The sequence below is a fragment of the Hemicordylus capensis genome, chromosome 5 (genome assembly GCF_027244095.1).
Source record: "Hemicordylus capensis ecotype Gifberg chromosome 5, rHemCap1.1.pri, whole genome shotgun sequence".
Lineage (NCBI taxonomy): Eukaryota > Metazoa > Chordata > Lepidosauria > Squamata > Cordylidae > Hemicordylus > Hemicordylus capensis.
The window spans coordinates 23,251,151-23,272,040 of record NC_069661.1 but is presented as its reverse complement, the minus strand read 5'-3'; the positions used below and the strand labels follow the sequence as shown (position 1 = coordinate 23,272,040).

At 44.3% G+C, this 20,890-nt stretch overlaps 1 protein-coding gene across 3 annotated transcripts in view; it reads right to left on the bottom strand.

The window, feature by feature from the left end:
• MMRN1 (multimerin 1) overlaps window positions 1–19,190 on the bottom strand; it is a 102,353-nt gene extending 83,163 nt beyond the window's left edge. For 2 of the 3 annotated variants that reach the window (XM_053258249.1, XM_053258250.1), the window contains exon 1: window positions 18,391–19,190. In XM_053258249.1, coding sequence (XP_053114224.1) covers window positions 18,391–18,926 — 536 coding nt within the window. In that variant the 5' untranslated portion in view covers window positions 18,927–19,190. Of the gene's footprint in view, window positions 1–11,578; window positions 11,621–18,390 lie in introns of those variants that run through there. The other variant, XM_053258251.1, reaches the window with a different exon arrangement.
• Between the last annotated feature and the right edge of the window lie 1,700 nt (window positions 19,191–20,890).

The following is a 20,890-nucleotide window of genomic DNA, read 5'->3' as shown; positions in this document are numbered from 1 at the left end:
GGTACTCAGAGGCATCTTGCCTCTGGACTGGAGATGGCCTATAGCCCTCAGAGTTGTAGCCACTGATAGACTTGTCTTGCATGAATTCATCTAAACTTCTCTTAAAGTCATCCAGGCTGCTGGCAGTCACCACATCCTGTGGCAGAGAATTCCACAAGCTGATTTAGTGTTGTGTGAAAAAGCACTTCCTTTTGTTGGTCCTGAATTTCTTGGCAATCTGTTTCATTGGATGACCCCTGGTTCTAGTGTCGTTATTTGAGGGGCAGAAAAGCCCTCTCTCCACACCATGCATGATTTTACAGATCTTTATCGTGTCTCCCATCAGTTGTTTTTTCCCCTAAACTAAAAAGCCTGCTTCAGCCCCTCCCCTTCTGCAGGGGCCTTCAACTTCTCTTGTTTTTCGGTGCTGTGTGAAGCTTTTCTCTCATCCTCTGATTCAGCTAAAATCAGTCATGATGTAAGGCCCAAACTAGACATGATGTAGGAAATCCATGATTGAATCAACTACATCCTTTTCTTCAGTTGTGTCCCATTGAAACCAGCTGTGCGAGGCATGAGTTGAATCCTCCATGATGATGGGGGAAGGGGAATCGGGCAGTTTCTCTGTCATGAATCACCCCCACCTCCAAACCTGTTGTTAGTTGCAGAGTGGAAACAAGGCAGACACATGGATTTCCCCCCTCTTTTCCATGGCGAATGCATTTAATTCTTATCCTTCTATTCATCTTAAGGAGTTCACAATGGCAAACATGCTTCCCTCATTTTGTTCACAACAAGCCTTTGAGGAAGGTTAGACTGATAGATAATCAACTGGCCCAGTCACCCAGTGAGCATTATAGCTGTATGGAAATATGGACCTGGGTCTTCCTGCTCATAGTCTGATGCTTTATCCACTACACCACATTATCTCTAATAGCATTGTCCGGCAGATGTAGGTGCTTTTAGCCCAAGAAAAAGATGGGATCACCAATCATGAATCCTTCACATCGTTTCTAGTTTAGCCCTAGCACCTGAACTCGTGTTAATCAAGAATATTTTTTCCCCATTGGTTTCAATGGGACACAATCCACACCTAGCTGGATCAGAGCCAGAATGTTTGTGAACATTCCACAGCATCACACACCAGCTCAGTAAATGCATAATAGAAAGGAGCTCATAGGGAAGTTGCCTTGCTCCAGGGCCACCCAGTGTATCCCTGGCTCAGGGACCTTAGAGTGGCATGTCTATCTAAAAAAGGATTGTGCAGATTCACATTAAAGATACATAATGTTTGGTGCTATGTAGAGTTTAGCTAGGTTCAGAAAAATAAATTATGTATTGAAAACATATTAAGAATAAGACATTCAAAGAATGCCACCCTGCCCACCCCCCAACCTTTCAAAATCTATTTCAGGCTTGAAATATGGACAGTTTAGTTTTCAACAAGTAACCTACTTTTTAAAATTCATAATGCAAATCCAGAGATTATCATAATTGTATTTGAAGCAGCTAACTGGAATGACACAGTTATGAAACATGCAGATACAAAAAGAAACCATCACATTGAAGCAGGGAGAACCCTATTTCTAAATAAAGTTATTAGGAATGTCTGCATATACCGTATATCTGAGTACAATTCTTTCCCTTAATATTTCTTCTGGGATATTTCTTCTAATCTAAGGTGGTCCACTATTGCTGGACCATGAGAGAGACAGAGCTTCAGACATTCACTTGATGAAACTTTAGCCCAGAATTAACTAAGGATCCGTTTGATTAATCAATTAGAAACTTTGAATAGGCTGAAAAGATGCCCCTGATTAATCAAGAAGCAGATTTTTAAAAGAAAAGAAAGGAAAACGTTTTCTTTTTAATACAAGTACTTTAAAAAATGCAAATTTGTGTTTTATTTCATTTATGTTTCACTTTAATTTCACCTTCCTTGCTTCTATCATGGAACTCAAGGCAGCATGTATAGGATTCACAAGCAGCCACTCATTTAGGCATTGACCAGATCTAGACCTTGTTGTTGTTGTTGTTGTTAGCAGTTGCAGCAACAAGGTGGACATATGTGTTTTTAGACCATGCACTGGCAAGCACCACCTTAGCTCTGCAGTATTCCACATATTTAGACAGGAGAAAATCCAGTCACACCTATTCTCTCGTAAATCCTAAGGAGTTTAAGAATGCAGCCTAAAAGAGGTACATCTCTTCTCTTTAACATAGGATGAAATATCTCTTCTAAAACTATGGCTGCTATGACACATAAAAAAACCAGAAGATGTTCTTTGCTTCAAACCTCTTGTTTTCACCTATATGCAAATATATACAGATTTGATAGACAGGGAAAGGGGCCATAGTTCCACCGTAGACTAGAGCATCTACTGAGCATGCAGCAGATCCCAGGTTCAATTCCTGACATCTCCATGTAGGGCTGAGAAAAAAATCCTGCCTGAAGCCCTGGAGAGTCTCTGTCAGTCTTAGACAATGTTGAGTTAGATACACCAATGGTCTGACTCAGTAGATGGCAGCTTCCTGTCTTACAAACTCATACAATTAGTCAACTTAGATTTCTTTAACTGGCTGACAGCTTTAGAATTAATCTTTGGCTGTTTAACCAAAATGGTTAATTCTGGACTGACGTTGCATCAGGCGAATGTCTACAGCTCTGTGATTCTCTTACATTGGATCCAGTGGTGGATGGAGAGGCAGAATAGGCATTTGCCCACCTCAAATTTTGGCCCACCTCAAATTTTGCTGCCCCTCTCTGTGGGCAGCGGTGGCTGCAGCAAGGGTGGAATGGGCGAGGAGAAAGTTCCTCCTTTTACCTTTAAAAAAAAAAAAAGGCAAACCATTTTTGTTTGAGGTAAAGGGGCAGCAAATCTGCCTATGGGTGGCAAAAAGCTTAATCTGCCCCCGGCTGGACCAGCATAGATAGAAAGAAATATCCCAGCCTCTTTGAGAGTTATAATTAAATTGATGCCACCAGTGAAATAACCGAACTCATTAAATGATGTTAAAATGTAAGTAGGATGCCAGTGCAACCCTCTTAATATGATGCAAATTGGATTTAAATAGAAATATGTATACTTGCCCAAGAAGATAGTAGCAAGTCGGCAAAAAAAACAACGGCTGTAGTAACTCAAACACAAGGCAGCTGGTTTAACTATGAATGAAATTTGCCCTGAGACATGCCCTTCTTTGCCAATCTCCCTCCTTTCTCTTCCTAATGTAGCAGTATGACCTCAATTATTCTACACACTACACAGAATGAGGTGATAGACTGAATTTGTAGAGTTGTGGACTGTTCCATTCGAATTGCAGGTGGGGAATTAAATTTTTTAATCCTACCCCGTGCCCCACAAACAAGCAAACAAACAAACCAAATCCTGCATGTAATAAACCAGGAGATCAGGGAGTCATCGGAACTAACCTCTCTCTCTGATATGTTCATTTTCAATGAACAGCAGGCAGCAGTATGTAGTTGCAAACCTTCACTTGCTGGGGTAGGAAGTTATGATTTGTGTGGTGGTGGTGGTAAAGGGAGGCAGAGCTCTTCATTTGTCATTGAAGTGTTCATAGGGATAGAGGGAATAGGACCAAGTCTCTGACCAGAGGTGGACTTTCCATTGAGGCATGGTGAGGCAGTCACTTCAGCCAGCAGGTGTTCAGGGCTCCAGCAGATGGCTACTTTCCTCTGCCAACCCCACTTAAGGCACAGCCTTTTGCCCCCCCCCCCATTTGTCACTGTCAACTGCTTTGGTGTGGGTGCTCAGATCCGCTTCCACCTCCTCCCTTTTATACGCTGAGCTGATTATAAGTTCCTCTTCCTCCCCCTTTTCATAATCAGCCCACCAGCTGAACATGAGGAAGGAGGTGGAGGAGGCTGTGCACACCTCCTGCCAAAACATGGTGGGCAGAGGTAGCAAAGAAGATGAAGAGGGAGGAAGTGGAGGTCTCTGAGCCCAGTTTTGTTTTTCAATAGATTGTGTTGGCAATCAAGAAAGGCATAGTCTTCCCTTTCTCACCAAAAAGATTTAGATTGGAGGCCAATTTCCTTAAGAGGAAACTTCCTCTGAACTCAGTTCTATTCTCCAAAAATCAATTTATTGGGGGGGGGGGGGAGGAAGGCAGGCACATAGCTAATCTGCCTACTTTCCTTTCATTATCCCTAGAACTGGACTAAATTTGGTCCAAATTGAGGTCCACAAGTTAGACCACTTGCACCTCAAATGTTCATGTGTCCACCATCTTGGATCAGTGAAGATGACATAACTGCAAACTATGCCATTGAGGTGTCCCTGTGTGTTAGTCACTACAATTGTACCAAATTTGGTTCAAATTGGTTAGAAGCTCCACAAGTTAGCCCACTTGCACCTCAAATGTTTATGTGGTTGCCATCTTGAACTGGGGTGGATGACATCATCACAAACTATGCCATTGAGGTGTCACTATGTGCCCCTACAACTGTGCCTGATTTTTTTCATATTGTTCCAGGCACTGAGAAGTTGATGGGGGACATACACACATGGACACATGGACACACAAAATGCCAGGTGATCTCATAGGCCTACTGGAAAGTAGGCTAAAATGAGTCCCTTTTTAGCTCTTTCTCTTAGCAATTCCTTGAGGATTCCCATTTGTTGATAATTAATACTTAATTGAAGCGTGGCTGCCCTCTGACCAGCTATATGTTGGCTTTTATTGTAGCCTGACTCAGAGAAATTGTAGCGATTTCAGATTTACTGACATGCAGATAAGTGATGAAGGAACTTTAATTTCTGCATGTCAAGTTGGAGTAAACTGAACATGCAGAGCAGCAGACCAGTACAGAATATTTAGCTCTGTCTGTGTTAGAAACAATCTGATTGTCTGAGAGTAAAATGATCTAAGTTTCATATATTATTAATAAGTACCAGCAGATGGCAACCTTTCCCAACATACAAGTGATGCAATGTTTTACTTCTCAGGCAGAATTAGAGGTTTTCTATCTCATGTTGCACTGCTTTCTATGTATTGCTGTGCCTCCTTTTGATTTGCATTGCATAACACAACTAAGTAATAGAGGAGCATTGAGAAATGGTTGGCATGGAAGTCCTATTCATACGTTTTGTTCAACCCGCGTGCAGTTTGTATACAGTGTATGCATATGCAGATCGAAGGAAACAAGCATCCAAGATCCCTTCCAACTCCAAAATTCTATGGTAATAGCCAAAGTTTAAAGTTCAAGTTGTAGAGTTTTTATCTGCATTTTAAAACTGTTTTAATTGTTGGGTTTTTGGATTGTGAACAGCTCAGGGACTTGTGTATGGGGCGGTATAGAAATGTGTAAAATAATTTTTTAAAAATGCAGTTATTGATTTGTGATGTTCAATGCATATACAGCAGCACACTTCCTATCTGTAGCCTGAAACGATACATCATTTCACAACAAGGTCTTTGGTTAGGATCATGGAGAAGACAAAATGGCAGAGAAGAAGCAGGAGAAAGACAGCTCATTGTGGCTGTGGAGTTTGCAGGTAACTGCAGAAGAGGCATGGGAACATAGGAAGATATGAAGCTGCCTCATACCGAGTCAGACCGCTGGACCATCTAACAGCTTCTCCAAGGTTGCAGGCAGGATTCTCTCTCAGTTGTATCTTGGCGATGCCAGGGAGGGTATGGGAACCTTCTGCATGCAAGCATGCAGGTGCTCTTCCCATCCCCTAAGGGGAATATCTTACAGTGTTAATACATGTAGTCTCCCATTCAAATGCAAACCAAGGCAGACCCTGTTTATTCACACTTGCTACTAAAAGACCAGAAGGTATGTTTTGTGGGGAGTTTTCCAGAGGTCATTTCATGCTACACAAGCTCCCCTTCATCCCAGTGGCAGCTGGTGGTTCCTGGGACTGGGGGAGGTACTTAGCAGAACTACAGTAGTGTGTATATTTGTATCTAGCACAGCAGGATCAAAACACAAGCGCGCGCGCACACACACACACACACAGAGATCTGTACAAGCCAAAAATAAAGTACAGACCAGCTACAAAAGGCTGCTGTGAAACTCACTGGGTGACTCTGGGACAGTCACCTGTCTCTCAGCAAAAGCTTCCTCATAGGGCTGTTGGGAGGATAAATGTAACCATGTGCACCACTCTGGGCTTCTTGGAGGAAGCACCGGCTATACATGTCCAAGTAAATAAATCTATTAAGCCACAGGTCAAGCAGAGACCAGCTACAAAAATGGAGAACAAATGCATTCTGAAGTTACAAGGGCAGCGCTGCCTGCGTATTTTAAAAAATGCATACACAAATAATAGAAAAGTCACAGGTTTTTCAATGATGCTTGCTGCAGCTATGAACCATCATAACTTTGAGGACACCAAGGGAAGCAAAGATGCATGGGGACACCATCTCTCTACTCCACACATGCTGAACAACTGGGTGCCACTCCCTGCCCAACTTGGGTGCCTGCCATTTAGCCTGGGTGTCCATTCTAGCAAGTAACAAATGTTTTTTTAAAAATAAAAATAAAAATAGAGATCGCTTCCTTAATCCTTGCCCAATGAACCATAATAACCGGTGAACATATTAATTTTACAGAAACTGGCCACAATCCAGAGAAAAACCTGGTTAGCTCTCTGCATAGCAAATGGATTTTAAAAATCATTTTCCTTCTAACAAAATCCAGTCCTTCTCTACATAGACCACACCCACATGGGGAGCCACTTCTGCAATCTTTATATTTAAAAGCCTTAGGACGTATGTAGCAAGTTCTGTAGTACGTGGCACATCTAGCGATGGTTCTGACAAAACTCGGTGAGAGAGAGAAGAGAAGGCATGGAGGAGAAGGGATGAGGAGTGGATGGAGTCACAACCAATGAAAACCGGCCCCACCAAGGAGAGCCTTCTACCAACCGTCTTCTGTCTCACGTGCTGGCAATTTGCATGCTTGCTCTGAGGGGAAGGGGCCTCTACCCTGACTTCCCTCACCCTTGAGCACCGACTTGAAGGGAAGGGACTTGAAGGGAAAGAGACTGTATGAGTTGAGTATGCTGCTCTGTTCTTAGGGGGTCTCCCCTCCCCCCACCCTACACTTTTGCCAGGCTTTCCTATGTTCAGAATTCAACAGGGATTCCCACTCACGCCTACACCGCAAACATACATCACCTCTCAACCTCCAGATGCCTCCAAGCCTGAAGGGAAAGCAGGATGTCAGGCGCAGACAAGGGAGCACAAATTCCTTCTCTCCTTCTCCTTCTCCCCCACTAAAATGCTAGAGACTTCTAGGCTGATCCCTAGAAGAACCAGTCTCAGTACTTTCCAGCACTTCCCCCCCTCCACCCACCATCCCAACCAACACGATGGGGAGGGGGTTGCAAGTAGATGCGGGTGGGAATTACAGGGTTTGGGGCAACTGAGGGACTAAGAGAAAAGAGGTGGATATTAAGCAGGAGGTGATGGGGTGCTAGAATAAAGGGAAGGACACAGGGGATCTCTAGACTCCCCCCCCCACCCACTAAGTGAGTCAGACCATTGGTCCATCCCACTGAATAAACTTCATTTTGCAATTTATGTACATCAGTTTAGTCCTTAACTACTAAGGGCTCTGATCCTGCAATGTGCACTTAAGAATGAATAAAGGAAAGAGAGAGAGGGTGGAGAGGTCTCTGGGGTGAGGGGGCTGTGGCAGAGGTCGAGGGGAGAAACCAACTACTAGTGTGCAAATGCTTAAGAATAAATTCAACAGAAATCATTGGGGCTTACTTACAGATGGTAAAGCGGTCTGGCCACATTTCAGGAGTATTTTATGACAGGGCTCCTCTTTGCACCCAGCCCTCTTTGCATGCACGAGCGCATTTGTGTGGTCATCGACACCATGCTGACCATACAAATAGTGCTCATGGATGCGAAGATGCCATGTGTGTGCTGGTGCTGTGTGGGGGTTCTTGGTCCAAGTGCCAGCACAGCAGGAAGCTGCTAGGGATGTGTGAAACTATTTGGGTACAAAACGATTTGCAACCAAATCTGGCCAATTTGTAGACAAAACAAATCACCCTTGTCGTCAATTGCCCAGATTTGGGTACAAAACAAATCACCCCAGATTCGGACCCGAACATTTTGGAGATTTGGACCGCCAGTGTTCTGAGAGTAGATTCTCTGGTAGGAAATGAGAGTGGATTCAATCACAAACATTGAATCCTGTCAGAACACCTCAGAAACAACAAAACCCAGTATCCCATGGGCTTGTGGGTTTGGGGATGGTTGTCACCCTATGTGCACTACACCACCACTTGCTCTGGGCTACTCTGGTGACCCCAAGTGAAGTTATGGGGCTGCTGAAATCCCCATTATTCCATATGGGAAAAAGCTTAAAGACACACAAACTTTAGAAATTCTTTAAAAACCACCCCTTTCACCAGTTTCTTTGAAATCTGGATGGTAGCAGGCACGCATTAGGGCACTACCACCTGACCCACTCCTCTGCCCCTGAAACCCCTTTTCTGCTCCTTTTCTGCCCCGAAGACATGCCATCTTCAAAAATTCTTTAAAAATCAGCCCTTTGCTCAATTCCTTTGAAATCTGGGTGGTAGCACCCATTGGGCACTACCACCCACAACAACCCACTGTGGGCCACCCTGGTGCCCCCCACATGGAGCTATAACTCTGCTGATGTTCCCATTATTCCCTATGAGAAAAAGCTTAAAAATGCACCAACTTCAAAAATTCTTTAAAAATCACATCTTTGCCCAATTTCTTTGAAATTTGGGTGGTAGATTCCATGCATTGGGAACTACCACCCACACCACTATTTTGTCCCCAGGACCCCTCCCCCCCAAGCGATTCAGATTCAAATTTGGAAAATTCAGGTACAAATCAAATCTAGGGTGATTCAGGGGGGAGATTTGGACCCCAAACAAATCTGGGGGGGTTGATTTGATTCAGGTACAAATCAAAACAAAAAATTATTCGTGCACATCCCTAGAAGCTGCATGCTGTGGCAGAGAGCAGGTCAGGGCCTGCTCTCCTTTTTTAAAAGATCCCACTCCCCACTCCCTTTCCCACTGTGCCAAACCAGTTCAGACAGTTCAGACCAGTTCAGTGCTGAACCTGTCTAGTTTCACAACTTTAGTGAAAATTTTGAATAAATATTTGGCTTATCAGCATTTTCCTCTTTTATTTAAATTGCTGCTTCAGGAACCAACTGAAATTGTGCAGAAACTGCTAGTGATTCCTGGATCAAAGTTCAAGAACTTCTGCTTTACCACTAGGCAGACATGTGCACTGTCTCGAAAGTAATTACACCCGCTGGTGGCAATGGCAGATATTCCACAAATGATTATTTCAGTCTCTCAGAGCTTCATAGAGCAATAGAAATCATAACTGCAAGACTTCTCATGTCTTGGGGAACTTTTGGGTTAAATTATTTTATTTTGAAATTTAATTTCCAACATTTTGAAATTTTATTTTGAAAATTTGTATTTCAAAAGTTATTTTGAAAACTTGCATTGAAAACTACACCTTATCCATACAGAATCAAGCAAGGCAAAGCTGGAAAATTAGCTATCAGTAAAGATTTCAGGTATAACTCACCTCACTTGAGCACATGCCAAGAGAATGGTTTTCTTGTCCAAAAACAGGCTGCACATGACTAATAGGGGGAAATAGTATTTGTGTTCTTTAGGCCCTGACACTTTGTACCTCATTGTTGCAGATTCTTGCTCTTCTGTCATCGTTTGTTTCCTGTGTCACTTGGAACTACTATTATGTTTGGACTGCCAATAGTTCCATTCTTGTGTTCAGGTTTTGTTCATTTTTGACCCCAGGAACCATCATGACATTTTTTCCACATCCTGAGCTCATAAATGTTAAATTGCCACATTCCCTTACTATTTGCAGGCCATTTCTGAAGTTCTGTGTATGGGGCTCAGGATGGTCCCCAAGAACCAGATTTTCAGAGTACTTTGGCAATGGTTTGTGATGCTCAGCATTGTGCACAAAATTCACATAAATTGATTCCAATTCAAATCAAATTCAAATTGATTCAATTTGGAACCATTGAACTGAGTGGAGATTCATTCATATTGATTCGAACTTGCCCAAATTTGAACCAAATCCAAGGGAATATGGGGGAATTAAATCCAAATTCTGGAGAATTTGAATGAATCTCCACTCTGTTCAATGGCTCCAAATTGAATCAATTCGAATTCGAATAGATTCATGTGAATTTTGTACACATCCCTAACAAGCATAGGCAGCTCCAGAGAAAGAGTGAGAGGGGGCAAAAGTAGTTTGCCCCCCACACTTGGTTCTCATTTCTAAATTATAAACCGGAAATTTGTAATCCAGTTGCCATGGTAAGCATGCTTACTTAATGGTTAATCAAAACCAATAGGACTTTCTTCAGAGATAATAACTCTCATCCAGATAAGATTACTCAGTAGCACTACTCAAGAGTTACTCTAAAGGACTACTTAATCTCAATAGGACTACTCAGAAGTAATTTAATCTGGATGTCAGCCAGTATTGTTTGGATAATAGGAGCATTAATGTGAAAAATACTGTTTCATTTTTTTAAGAAATCTAACATATATATTCAGAGGTGATGCAAGCGTGGTGGGGAGGGAAGAAGAGAAAGAAGAGGGTCCCTCCCCCTGAAATACACTTTGCCATTTTATGCCCCACCGAATATATCTTTTCCGATGTCACCATTGACTTCTGATGCCCTCTTTTTCTTCTCCTCCCCACCATACACCCCGCTGTCCATCACCTCTGGATGTGTAGCTGAGGAAAGCAGTGTCAGATTATTGTTAAATGTAAACAGGCAGATGGGGGGAGAAGAGAAAGAGGGAGTGCCAGATGACAAAAGCTGGTTGAAAAGTTGCCCATTGTGCTCTCTTCTCGGGCCTGGAAACCATCATACAAAATACAGGGGAAAGGGAACAGAATGACAGTGGATGGAAGTATGTGTGTGCATGAGTTATTACACTATGACCCCAGTTCATACGTAATGGGAAACCAGAGGACCCTTCACCCAGGGCTGATGGGGGGGGGGAGGGAAAGCTGGTACAAATTACTGGGGCCCGGTGGTCCAGAAGAGGGCCCGGGGCCCAACTATGTTGCATATGTTTTTGTCTTGCCTCCTGCTGCCACCTCATGTTTGCAGAGCCGCCGCAAGGCTGAACCGCTCATCTTTACAATAATTCTAGCTGCCATGTGCGGCTGGGGGTTGGTGGAGGGCGAGCCGAGCACCCTCCTGTGGTGGAGGTGGCAGGCAGAGTGGGAGAGGCCGCTGGGATGGCCGGTCGGGCTCAGCAGCCACTCCCGCTCCACCTGCCACTACTACAAGGCGGTGCTTGGCTCACCCCTCAGCCCTCCCAGCTGCACACATGGTGGCTAGAATTATTTTTAAGTTTGGTGGTTTGGCCTTGTGGGGGGGGGGCAGTGGGAGGGCCTTGCAGCGGGAGCCCCCCCAATTTTTTTTCACTGGGGCCACCAACCTGCACTTGGTGGCCCTGCCTTCAGCTCCAGTTCCCAAGCTTGAGTGTATAAATGGGGGAATTACAGTTACAAAATTAAAAAAAAAAATTATTTCCCTCCCCAAACTGCGCTTTGTCACCTTCGGTTCTCTCTAAGTTTCATCTGCTCGACCTCCAGTTTGCCTGTGCCAGTGTTATATATGAGTGCTGGGCTCGCAGTTTCACCTCTCTAAAACTGGAGCTCCTCCCTCATTCTAGCTCCTATTGGCTGTGCATGCTGTCCGTCAGGAAGGAAGGAAGGAAGGAAGCCCACACAGCCAGCTCCCCTGCCTCTCTGCAATCACATTGACTGCAGAGAGACTGTTCTCCTGAATGTACAAATGCCCAGAATCTAGTGAGATGGATTAGGCAGACACACAGTGGCACCCATCCAGAGTTAGTTAGTTAGTTAGGAACACAGGAAACTGCCTTATACTGAAAATGTACCCTGGGACACACTCAGCATTCCCCTGTGGTGGGATACTGCAGGGGAAGATTGACAGTGATGGGCAAAGCTTTCTTGCAAGGACATTTGCCTGCCATTACTGATAGCCTCAAGAACCCCTGATAAGCTCTTGAAGAACCCCAGAGTTCCCCTGAGCACTGTCTGAACACCTCTAGTATCACATTGGTTCTCCTACATCATTATCATTAACTATTCCATTTTGGTAAAGAAAAGCAGAAAACAAATTGTGACATAAAGCATATAATAAAAGGCAGAGTTTGTAAACCTCGGGACAGAGGGGAGCAGCAATAGTTTGAGCTCAGCTAAAATAACAGGATAAACAGTATAGCAGTGAATTACTTTACAGTTGTATTTAATGTAGGTGTAAATTAATACTGCTTAAAAAGAGGAGTGCATTGACATGAAGGGTGCTTAAGGCTACAGGCTTAAACTGAATCTGTGAAAAACAGAGGTGAGTTTAAATGTCCCCTTCCACTTTACCACCCTGTTCTTAGGCTGCAAATCAGAGGGGGCACTTTGGAGGGGTACAAACAGAGGTGAAATATGATTGCCATCAGCAATCACATTCCTGGCCACTGCTGGTGTCATCTTTTAACCCCAAATATTTCAGAGTGAGGGCAGGAGTGAGTACCTTCATTCCGATTTGGCTTCAGACATTACCATATGGTATCATCCTGAAGCCAAATCAGAGGGAGGGTACTGCCTCTTGCCCTCACTCTAGAGTCTTATGGTCAGCAAAACAAGATTTGGGGGTAAAAGAAAAAGCTCCTAGAAGCCACTGCCACTGACAGGACCTGGAAAAGGTAACGTTGAGTGGAAAATGAGGAGCAGCTTCATGACACCTTTTGTCACCCCCAGCCTTCACTTCTGAGCTGAAAAACTTCTAAAAGGAACTTTTGGCTTAGCCCTACAGCATAATATTAATGGCAAAAAGATCTAGTGGAACTTGGGCTTCTTAGCATGACAATTGCTACTTACACTGCTTCTATTTTCCAACAGGTGGCAGCCTAAGAAGCTACTTCTCAGACTATAAGGAGGCACCTTATTGAATTTCCTCTCTACTGGCTGTGTTCATTGCAGGGCTTTGATTTCCTAGAGTGTTAATTACATCTTAGTGTTCTCTATGCAAATTGAGCTAGATGCAGCAGGTGCATCTTGTAAGAAATGCAGCAAAGAGATGTGTGACATCCCTAGGTTGAATGGTCTGGAACGAAAGCCGAGCTTAGGAAGGCAGTTTGTTAGCAGAAGGTTGACTTGTTTGAATGGGAGTATAAATGTACTATGCAAAGGTTTCTGTAATATTTGCACAGGAAATTAAACATAAGACTGCAGAGTACCATCAATAATGGGTTCATAATTCATTTAATATGAGGAAGAGGAATATGTGTTGCCTGTTTCAGAAAGAACAGAATCTTCATTTTGAACAGCAGCTCCTACAGAACACGATGTATTGTAAATACTACTGCCAGACTCTTTACTGGAGGTCCAAATAAGGTACTTTCTCCCCCTTTTGAGAATAATCTTATAGCTTCATCTTCTCAGTAAACGGAGTTCTGAGAGGCAAATTAGATAGCTTCTTTGGAGGTGTGTTTCCCACACTGTTCAACAAGCACACAATGTCATCATGATACCCAGTAATCTTCCCTGCATGAGGGAGGTTTGGAAAACATGTACTTAGATTTCGTTGTCCCCCCGGCCCAAGCTACTGTGTATGTTTTCTGCAATTAACGTCTTTATTTAAAGCTCAGACTTAACAGCTGCAGGGGATGTAACAGTTTTTTCTTTCTAAACGTTGTAGGGCATAGGCTAGATGGATAAGAAGAGACTGACTGTTGAATTATTGGCACCAGTTCTCACAGAATTACTCTGAGAGGGCCAAGAGGCAGTATTAGATTGCTTGGGTCCTGACAGCTCATATAGACAAGGCCCCCTCTCCACACAAGCACACTGCTCACCGCCACTGCGGGCACTGGCACTGGCTCCCTCACCCACCCAGCAGCCCATGGGGAGGCAGCCCTGCCCCACTGTTCTGCTGGCCTCTGTGCACATGTGGTGGCCGTTGGAGTGGTCGGCATGGCAGCCAAGTGCCATGCTGACCACTCAAAGGCCCATTGTACATGCACAGAGGCCAGCAGGGTGGAACGAGCAGGGCAGTCTCCCTGTGGGCTGCTGGATCGCTGAACCTGCTTTGGAGGCTCTGGACTTTGGCCCCGAAGTCCAGGGGTAAGAACGCTGCTGGCAGGGCTGTACATATGTCCTTATTAAAGTGACATGTGAATCCAGCAATCTCAGCATATTCTACCCTACTTGTGGTTTGGAACCTCATATCTGCTCCTGAGATTTGAAGTGAGGGACATACTACAAGTGGAGTAGAATATGCTGAGATTGGTAGATACATATGTCACACCCAGTCTCAGTGTATCCTTCTGACACTGGAAGTATAGCTTGCTCATGACCTTGGGATTCTGGTGGCTCCATTGTACCACTGGTTCAGCCTGCTGTGTGAACCTACCCAGTAAGTCCCTCTTTTCATTTTAGGCTGAAGGAGTGCACTCACAGTGACATCTTCCATTGCATGGCAGCGATCTACATCTGCTCTTTAATATCCTGTCTTTTAAATTACTGTGTCTATTCCTTTAAGGAGCTACTGCTTCTTTGAATGTTCAACATATTCACCTTTATGCAGTACTACATTCCAAACAGTTTGTTTATGCTGCTTTCTGGAACATTTTAATACTTTTTAGAAACCGGATTTCTCTCTAGGCTTTTTTTTTTTTTTAAATAGTCCTTTGAAACTCAGTCTGCTTCATATTGTTAATTTACCTCCATCATATAATGCTAGCCAATTGTTGTTATTTCAACATGAATTTTTTTTAAAAAGCACAAGGGGGGGATGCTGACAATTTCAACACTTGTATAATTTGTACAATTTGTCCCCATGCATGCCATCTGAACAAATAGCTTAATTTTGTCACATCACAGTTATTCATATTATTCAAGCAAATGCCAGAAAGAGAGAGAGAGAATGAGAGAGAGAGAGAGATATCTGGGTTATTGAAATGGATTGCAAACATGTTTCTTCAGGGCCTTGTATGTTATGCAGTCCAGTTCTGCGTATGTTGTATGCAACTGCATGTAATGGGGCCAACTCCCTCATTTGGGGAGGAGAGCTGGTCTTGCAGAAGCAAGCATGACTTATCTCCTGTGCTAAGCAGGGTATACCCTGGTTCCTATTTGGATAGTTGACCATAGGGTTATAAACAGAGGGTTATGCACAGTTTGAATCCAAACCGAATTCAACCAACCCGGCCCAATTCGGTTTGGATTCCAGTCGAACCGATTTGTAGCTTTACTGATAAAGGTGAATCTAGTGAGGATTCCCCTTTACCAGTAAAGGTGTAGGGGGGGGGTTCTCTAAGGGTAGAGCAGGTGGGAGGGGGTTAATTTAGTACTTACAAGCCCCATTGGTGGTGGCCACCGTGGGAGGAGGGTGGTGAGAGCAGCGGTGACTCCCCCCCACCCCCATCCCCACCCACAGTGTAGCAACAGCTGGTGGTGGCCCAGTTCACGCCTTCTCTGGCCTGGGCCTCTGCACATGCGTGGAGGCCATTTAAGTGATCTCTGCACATTTTAGAGACCCCGAACCTGTTGAGCCAAGCCAGTTTGACGTTGAGCCCAGCTTGAAACAAATTGGCTCGCTTGTGTGCAGAAGGTTCCAGGTTCATTCCCTGGAACTGGAATGGGCTGGAAGCGTCTGATTCCTGCCTGAAACTTTGAAGAGCTGCTGCCAGTCAGTAGAGCTAGTACTGAGCTAGATGGACCAATGATCTGACTCGCTATAAGGCAGCTTCCTATGTTCCTCCCAGATTAATTAATTGGAATACTGCCCTTCATCTGAGAATCCCAGAGTAGTCTACAAATGTAGTAAAAGCAATTAGACAGCATTAAAACCAGAGTGTAAAGAGAAAAATGAAAACAAAAGTAGTCCTATGAAAATAACATGGGAACAGAAGATCAGCTCTGTGTCTACGAGCACAGTAGCAAGTTTAACCACCTGGCTCTTGTTAGTTAGAATCTACAGCTTGGGTGGATAATATTGGTTTTAACAGCCTACAGAAGGTCAACAGAGAAGTAGCAGTTACAAATCAACCAGGAGGGGATTCCACAATCTGAGGACAGTAACAGATAATATGCATACACAGCATTATAGCCTGAGGCTGTGAATGATTCAGTAAAAACATAGAAATAATAATAAATGTTGCCTTTAAAAAAATATGGCACCATACATAAGTCTTTGCTGTAAAGAGTAGATTGCCATGTTCCTTTAAATGAAATCAGTTTAATTTAGATAATGTAGATGTGCCACACCCATGTAGCTTTCTAAGGATTTTAGGAATGAACTGAACATCGCATGAAATATTAGATTTCCTGATGTCTTGGCAGGGTGGGGGTAGTTAAAAGTGGCCAGGTCCAGAGAGAGAGTTGGATCAGGGCTACTGTGCTTGGGCTAATCTTCTTCCCTGTGTCTTCTCTTCAGTTTAAATTGCTCCTACTGTGCAGCTCTTAGGCTCTGGTGAAGAAAAGAGTCATAGTGCTTACCTGGCACTATAACAATGGTGGATGGTGGCTAGGCAGATGATGTGAAGGAACTGATTAAAGGTAAACCCTCCTCTACCACCCCAGTCTGATTCTGGACCCCCATCTTGTGGCCACTTTTAGAAACAGAAAGATCCAGCTGCTATCAGATCTCTCATTCCACTTCTACTGTAGTTTGCCTCCTAGCTTGGCCACTGAACTTGCAAGACAAATAATAAGGTGTGCCATCAAGTCAATTTCAACTCCTGGTGACCACAGAGCCCTGTGGTTGTCTATGGTAGAATACAGGAGGGGTTTTCCATTGCCATCTCCCGCACAGTATGAGATGATGCCTTTCAGGACCTTCCTATATCACTGCTGCCCGATATAGGTGTTCCCCATAGTCTGGGCAACATACCAGCGGGGATTCGAATCGGCAACCTCTGGCTTGCTAGTCAAGTCATTTCTCTGCTGCACCATTAGGTGGCTTAGGACAATGGATGTGAAATCAGGTTGCCGGGGATTGAACCTGGGTCTTCCTGCCTGCAAAGCAGGTGCTCTGCCCCGAGCCAACACCTCTTCCCGGTGCTGCTGCTGCATGGTTTGGGAATACTAAGTACCCACCCACAGATGAGTGGGGGCATCATATTGTTCTTTGTCTCAGGCAGCAAAATGTCTTGAGCTGCCCCTGCCGGACTGCCTTATCTCTTGCTAAATTGGAAGATGTAAAGGTCTGTGTCTTATGCAAGATTTCATGCCTAATTCAAAGGGCTCTTCTGCTCCCAGCAAGACAATCCTTAGGTTCTTCTGATGCATTTATTATTTCCTTAGGGTGAGGGCATGGGCATTCTACTTCTGATTATGAGACGGCACAACTTAGTGAATACATAGGAACATTCACTTTCTATTACTCATGATTAGGGAGGTGCAGAACTGGCTCACTCGTGAACCGCCGGTTCGAGTGGTTTGATCGTGAACTACTTTGAACTGGTTCGAGGCGGTTCGTTATTGTGCACATAGTTATGCTGCAGCTATTTGAGTCTAGCACTCTAAATGATGGCTTGTCCTAAAAACAGCGCATCGCTCTGTTCTCTCTGTTCATTGGCAATGTAACAATGAAACCCTTTTGTCCACAACTATATACTGCAGATAACAGTAAACTGTTACACACGCCTCTCCCCACCTCATATTTCTATCTAACAGATATTTGGAGCATTTTGCATTGCTGACATGGGTTGAAATCCTGCACATATTCAGGCTGCTTTATATTCCATTGAAGTCAGTGGGACTGAAACAGCCTAATTATATGCAGGATTGATTGCAGCTGCTATTTCCAGCACAGTATCCAGGCCATGCAGTCACCCCTCTTTAGTTATGCATATATAGACAGGCAAGTAACCATTGCTTACATGCATTTTAACATATTTTTAAAAGCCAGGAGGAGTTTTGCACAGTCTGCTGTGATTTGTACCAGTGGCCAGCATTCTGACTAATGTTTAAAATGTGCAACATGAAACGCACACCTATACAGTGAAAGGCTCCTGCTACAGTGATTGTGCATGGGGATGGGTTTAGTTCATCTCCCCTTCCCATGAAAGTGCCCTGCCCCACCCCAAAATATGTGTCTGAGAGTCTCACAGCCCACAGGGACATATTTGGGGTGGCACAGGAAAGCAAAGATTGAAAAGATTCACCTCACACACACACACACATGTGAACACTGGTGGTGTGGTAGTTAGGAAACTACCACACGGTGCTCAGAATGGGTATTTCTTCCCATGGCATGTGTGCAGGCTTAGTCAGGATGCTGGACAGTGTCTCTACATATTGAGCAGATAAAAGAAAAGAAGAAAAGAATATGGGTGTGCTTACTTTCCCCGGGTAGTTTCAAAGCTGGGTTTTTGGGTGACTGGGTTCTGCCTGGCCTTGCTGCCACTATAGTCCATATGCCTGGAAGACCGGTTTGCAGTGATGCCTTTTTGACTGTTAGGAGCATCCCTTTGAAGAGGGCTGTTTCTCGGATTGATTAGTGAAGGATTATTAGTTAAGCCTGGAACCTTAGCATTTGGAGGACTGTCATCGCTAATTCCTCTCTTGGGAGTCGTAAGGGTTGAGGGTTTATTTTCCTGTACAGAGTTTGCTGGAGTTTGCAGTCCTTGATTCTCTCTCATGGGTAGAGGAGTGCTATGTTTTCCATCCTGGTCAGTATTCACTACAGTGATTGTCTTCTCTGAAGCAGGAGGTAGGAGGGTCATCACCACATCTCCAGGGCTTTGTGTTTCAGTAAAAGTCAGGCGAGTTGTTTCCACATCAGCGTCCACAGGTGTGACCAAGTCCTTGCCAGTTGAATTGGCTTCTGTGCTTCTCCATTCTAAGGAGAGTAAAAACATCAAGAATATCTTCTTCATTCTCTTAGCTTCTCTTCATTCAATAAGTTGCTCGTAGATTCATAAGGGAAGCTCTTTGTGCCGCTTTGTCCTCAGCTGCTATTTTCACAATGAACCTGTCGAGAATGCCCCGCCGAGAATTTTATATGCAGCAGAGAAAGGAAACAGGTTTTGGTGCTTCAAGCCAGAGCAGGGAAGCCTCGTTTCCTGTTTCTAGCGATATTTCTGTGGCCTGTGTTCTGTTGGAACTGTGCAGCCAGAAAGGGAAAGGCAAAGGGGATGGTCTTCATGGAAGGTACAGGATGAGGAATAATGGAGAATGTGAACACGGAAATATACTAGTGGTGAAATCGCCTCAAGAGACTGGGTGGGAAAATCAGAACTGCTGAGTAACTTCCCTTTCACGTTGATTCACAGCAGACAACACGAGAGTCCTGTCAAATGTTCTATCCGGATAATGTCGTAAAGGTACGCCACTATGCTGAGTACACCAGAGTGGTACATATTACATACAGCTTGTTATTTGTCTATATTTATTTGGAACTCATTGTGACATACATGGTTCTTCCTTCCCCTTGTTATCCTCAGAACAGCCCTGTGAGGTAGGTTAGGCTAGGAAACTGGCTCAGGGCAGTTTACACAGAGAAATAACAAATAAATAAAATGGATCCCTGTCCCCAAAGGGCTCACAATCTAAAAAGAAACATAAGATAGACACCAGCAACAGTTACTGGAAGTACTGTGCTGGGGTTGGATAGGGCCAGATACTCTCCCCCCTGCTAAATAAAGAGAATCACCATGTTAAAAGGTGCCTCTTTTGCCAAGTTAGCAGGGGTAACCTGGGTCTGAACTTGGGTCTCCCAAGCTCTAGCCCAGGGGTGCACAACAGCAGCCTTCCAGTTGTTTTTGTACTACAACTCCTATCATCCCCAGCCACAGTGGCCAACAGTCATGAATTATGGGAATTGTCGTTCAGCATCGGCAGGAGGCTCAAAGTTGTGCAGCCCTGCTTTAGCCCAACCACTTCACCACACTGGCTCTTTAATTGCATCATGTTAGCCACCTATAACTCGGCTCATATTGTGGCAGGACATGGTCATTCCATGCTACACTTTGCCCCCAGGAAGCTGAGGACAGGCCTTCACCATTGTGACCACTTTGCATGTCACTGTGGATAACATCACTCATATCCACTCCATCTTGAACTCCAGGTTAATCACAGTACCTCAGGCACCATCTGGTGTAATCTTGAATCTGTATCCATTGATGTTGTCTGAAGATGTTGACTAAAACATCTGTAGTGTGAGGGCAACATCTGTAGTGTGAGAGCAAAATACCATAAATACTCAAAGAGGTGGTTGTGGATCTTCTCTTGAAACCCTCTCTTGACTCTTCCAGCTTAGACAACTCAAAGTCAGTTTAATCTCCCCTTTCTGGCAAGGTAATAAATGGTGTGGTGGTGTCTCAGCTACAGAGGGTCTTGGATGATGTAGATTAGCTTGATCCTTTTCAATCTGGCTTCCACACAAGGTTCAGAACCAAAACTGTCTTGGTTACCCCAGTGGATGATCTATAGCAGGAGCCGGACAGGGAAGTGTGACCCAGTTAGTTCTGTTAGTTCTGCTGGACCTCCCAGTGCAGGCTGATACCATCAATCGTGGTATGTTTCTGGGCTATTTCTCTCTGGATTAGGACTAGGACATACAGTCTTGGACTGGTTTTGATCCTACTGTGGGGGGAGGACCCAGAAGGTGTCATTGGGGGTCTTCTGGTCAGCCTGTTGGCCTGTAGGGTCTCACAAGGTTTGATCTTGTCATCCGTGTTTTTTAACATCTACATAAAAAAACAGCGGGCGGGGGGGGGAGTTCCTTCCAGAAATTTGGGCTGTGGTCATGTCACCAATATCCAAGTGACACCCAACTCTATCTCGCTTCATCATCATATTCCAGGGAGTCAGTGGACACTCTGAACCAGAGGTTAAAGAC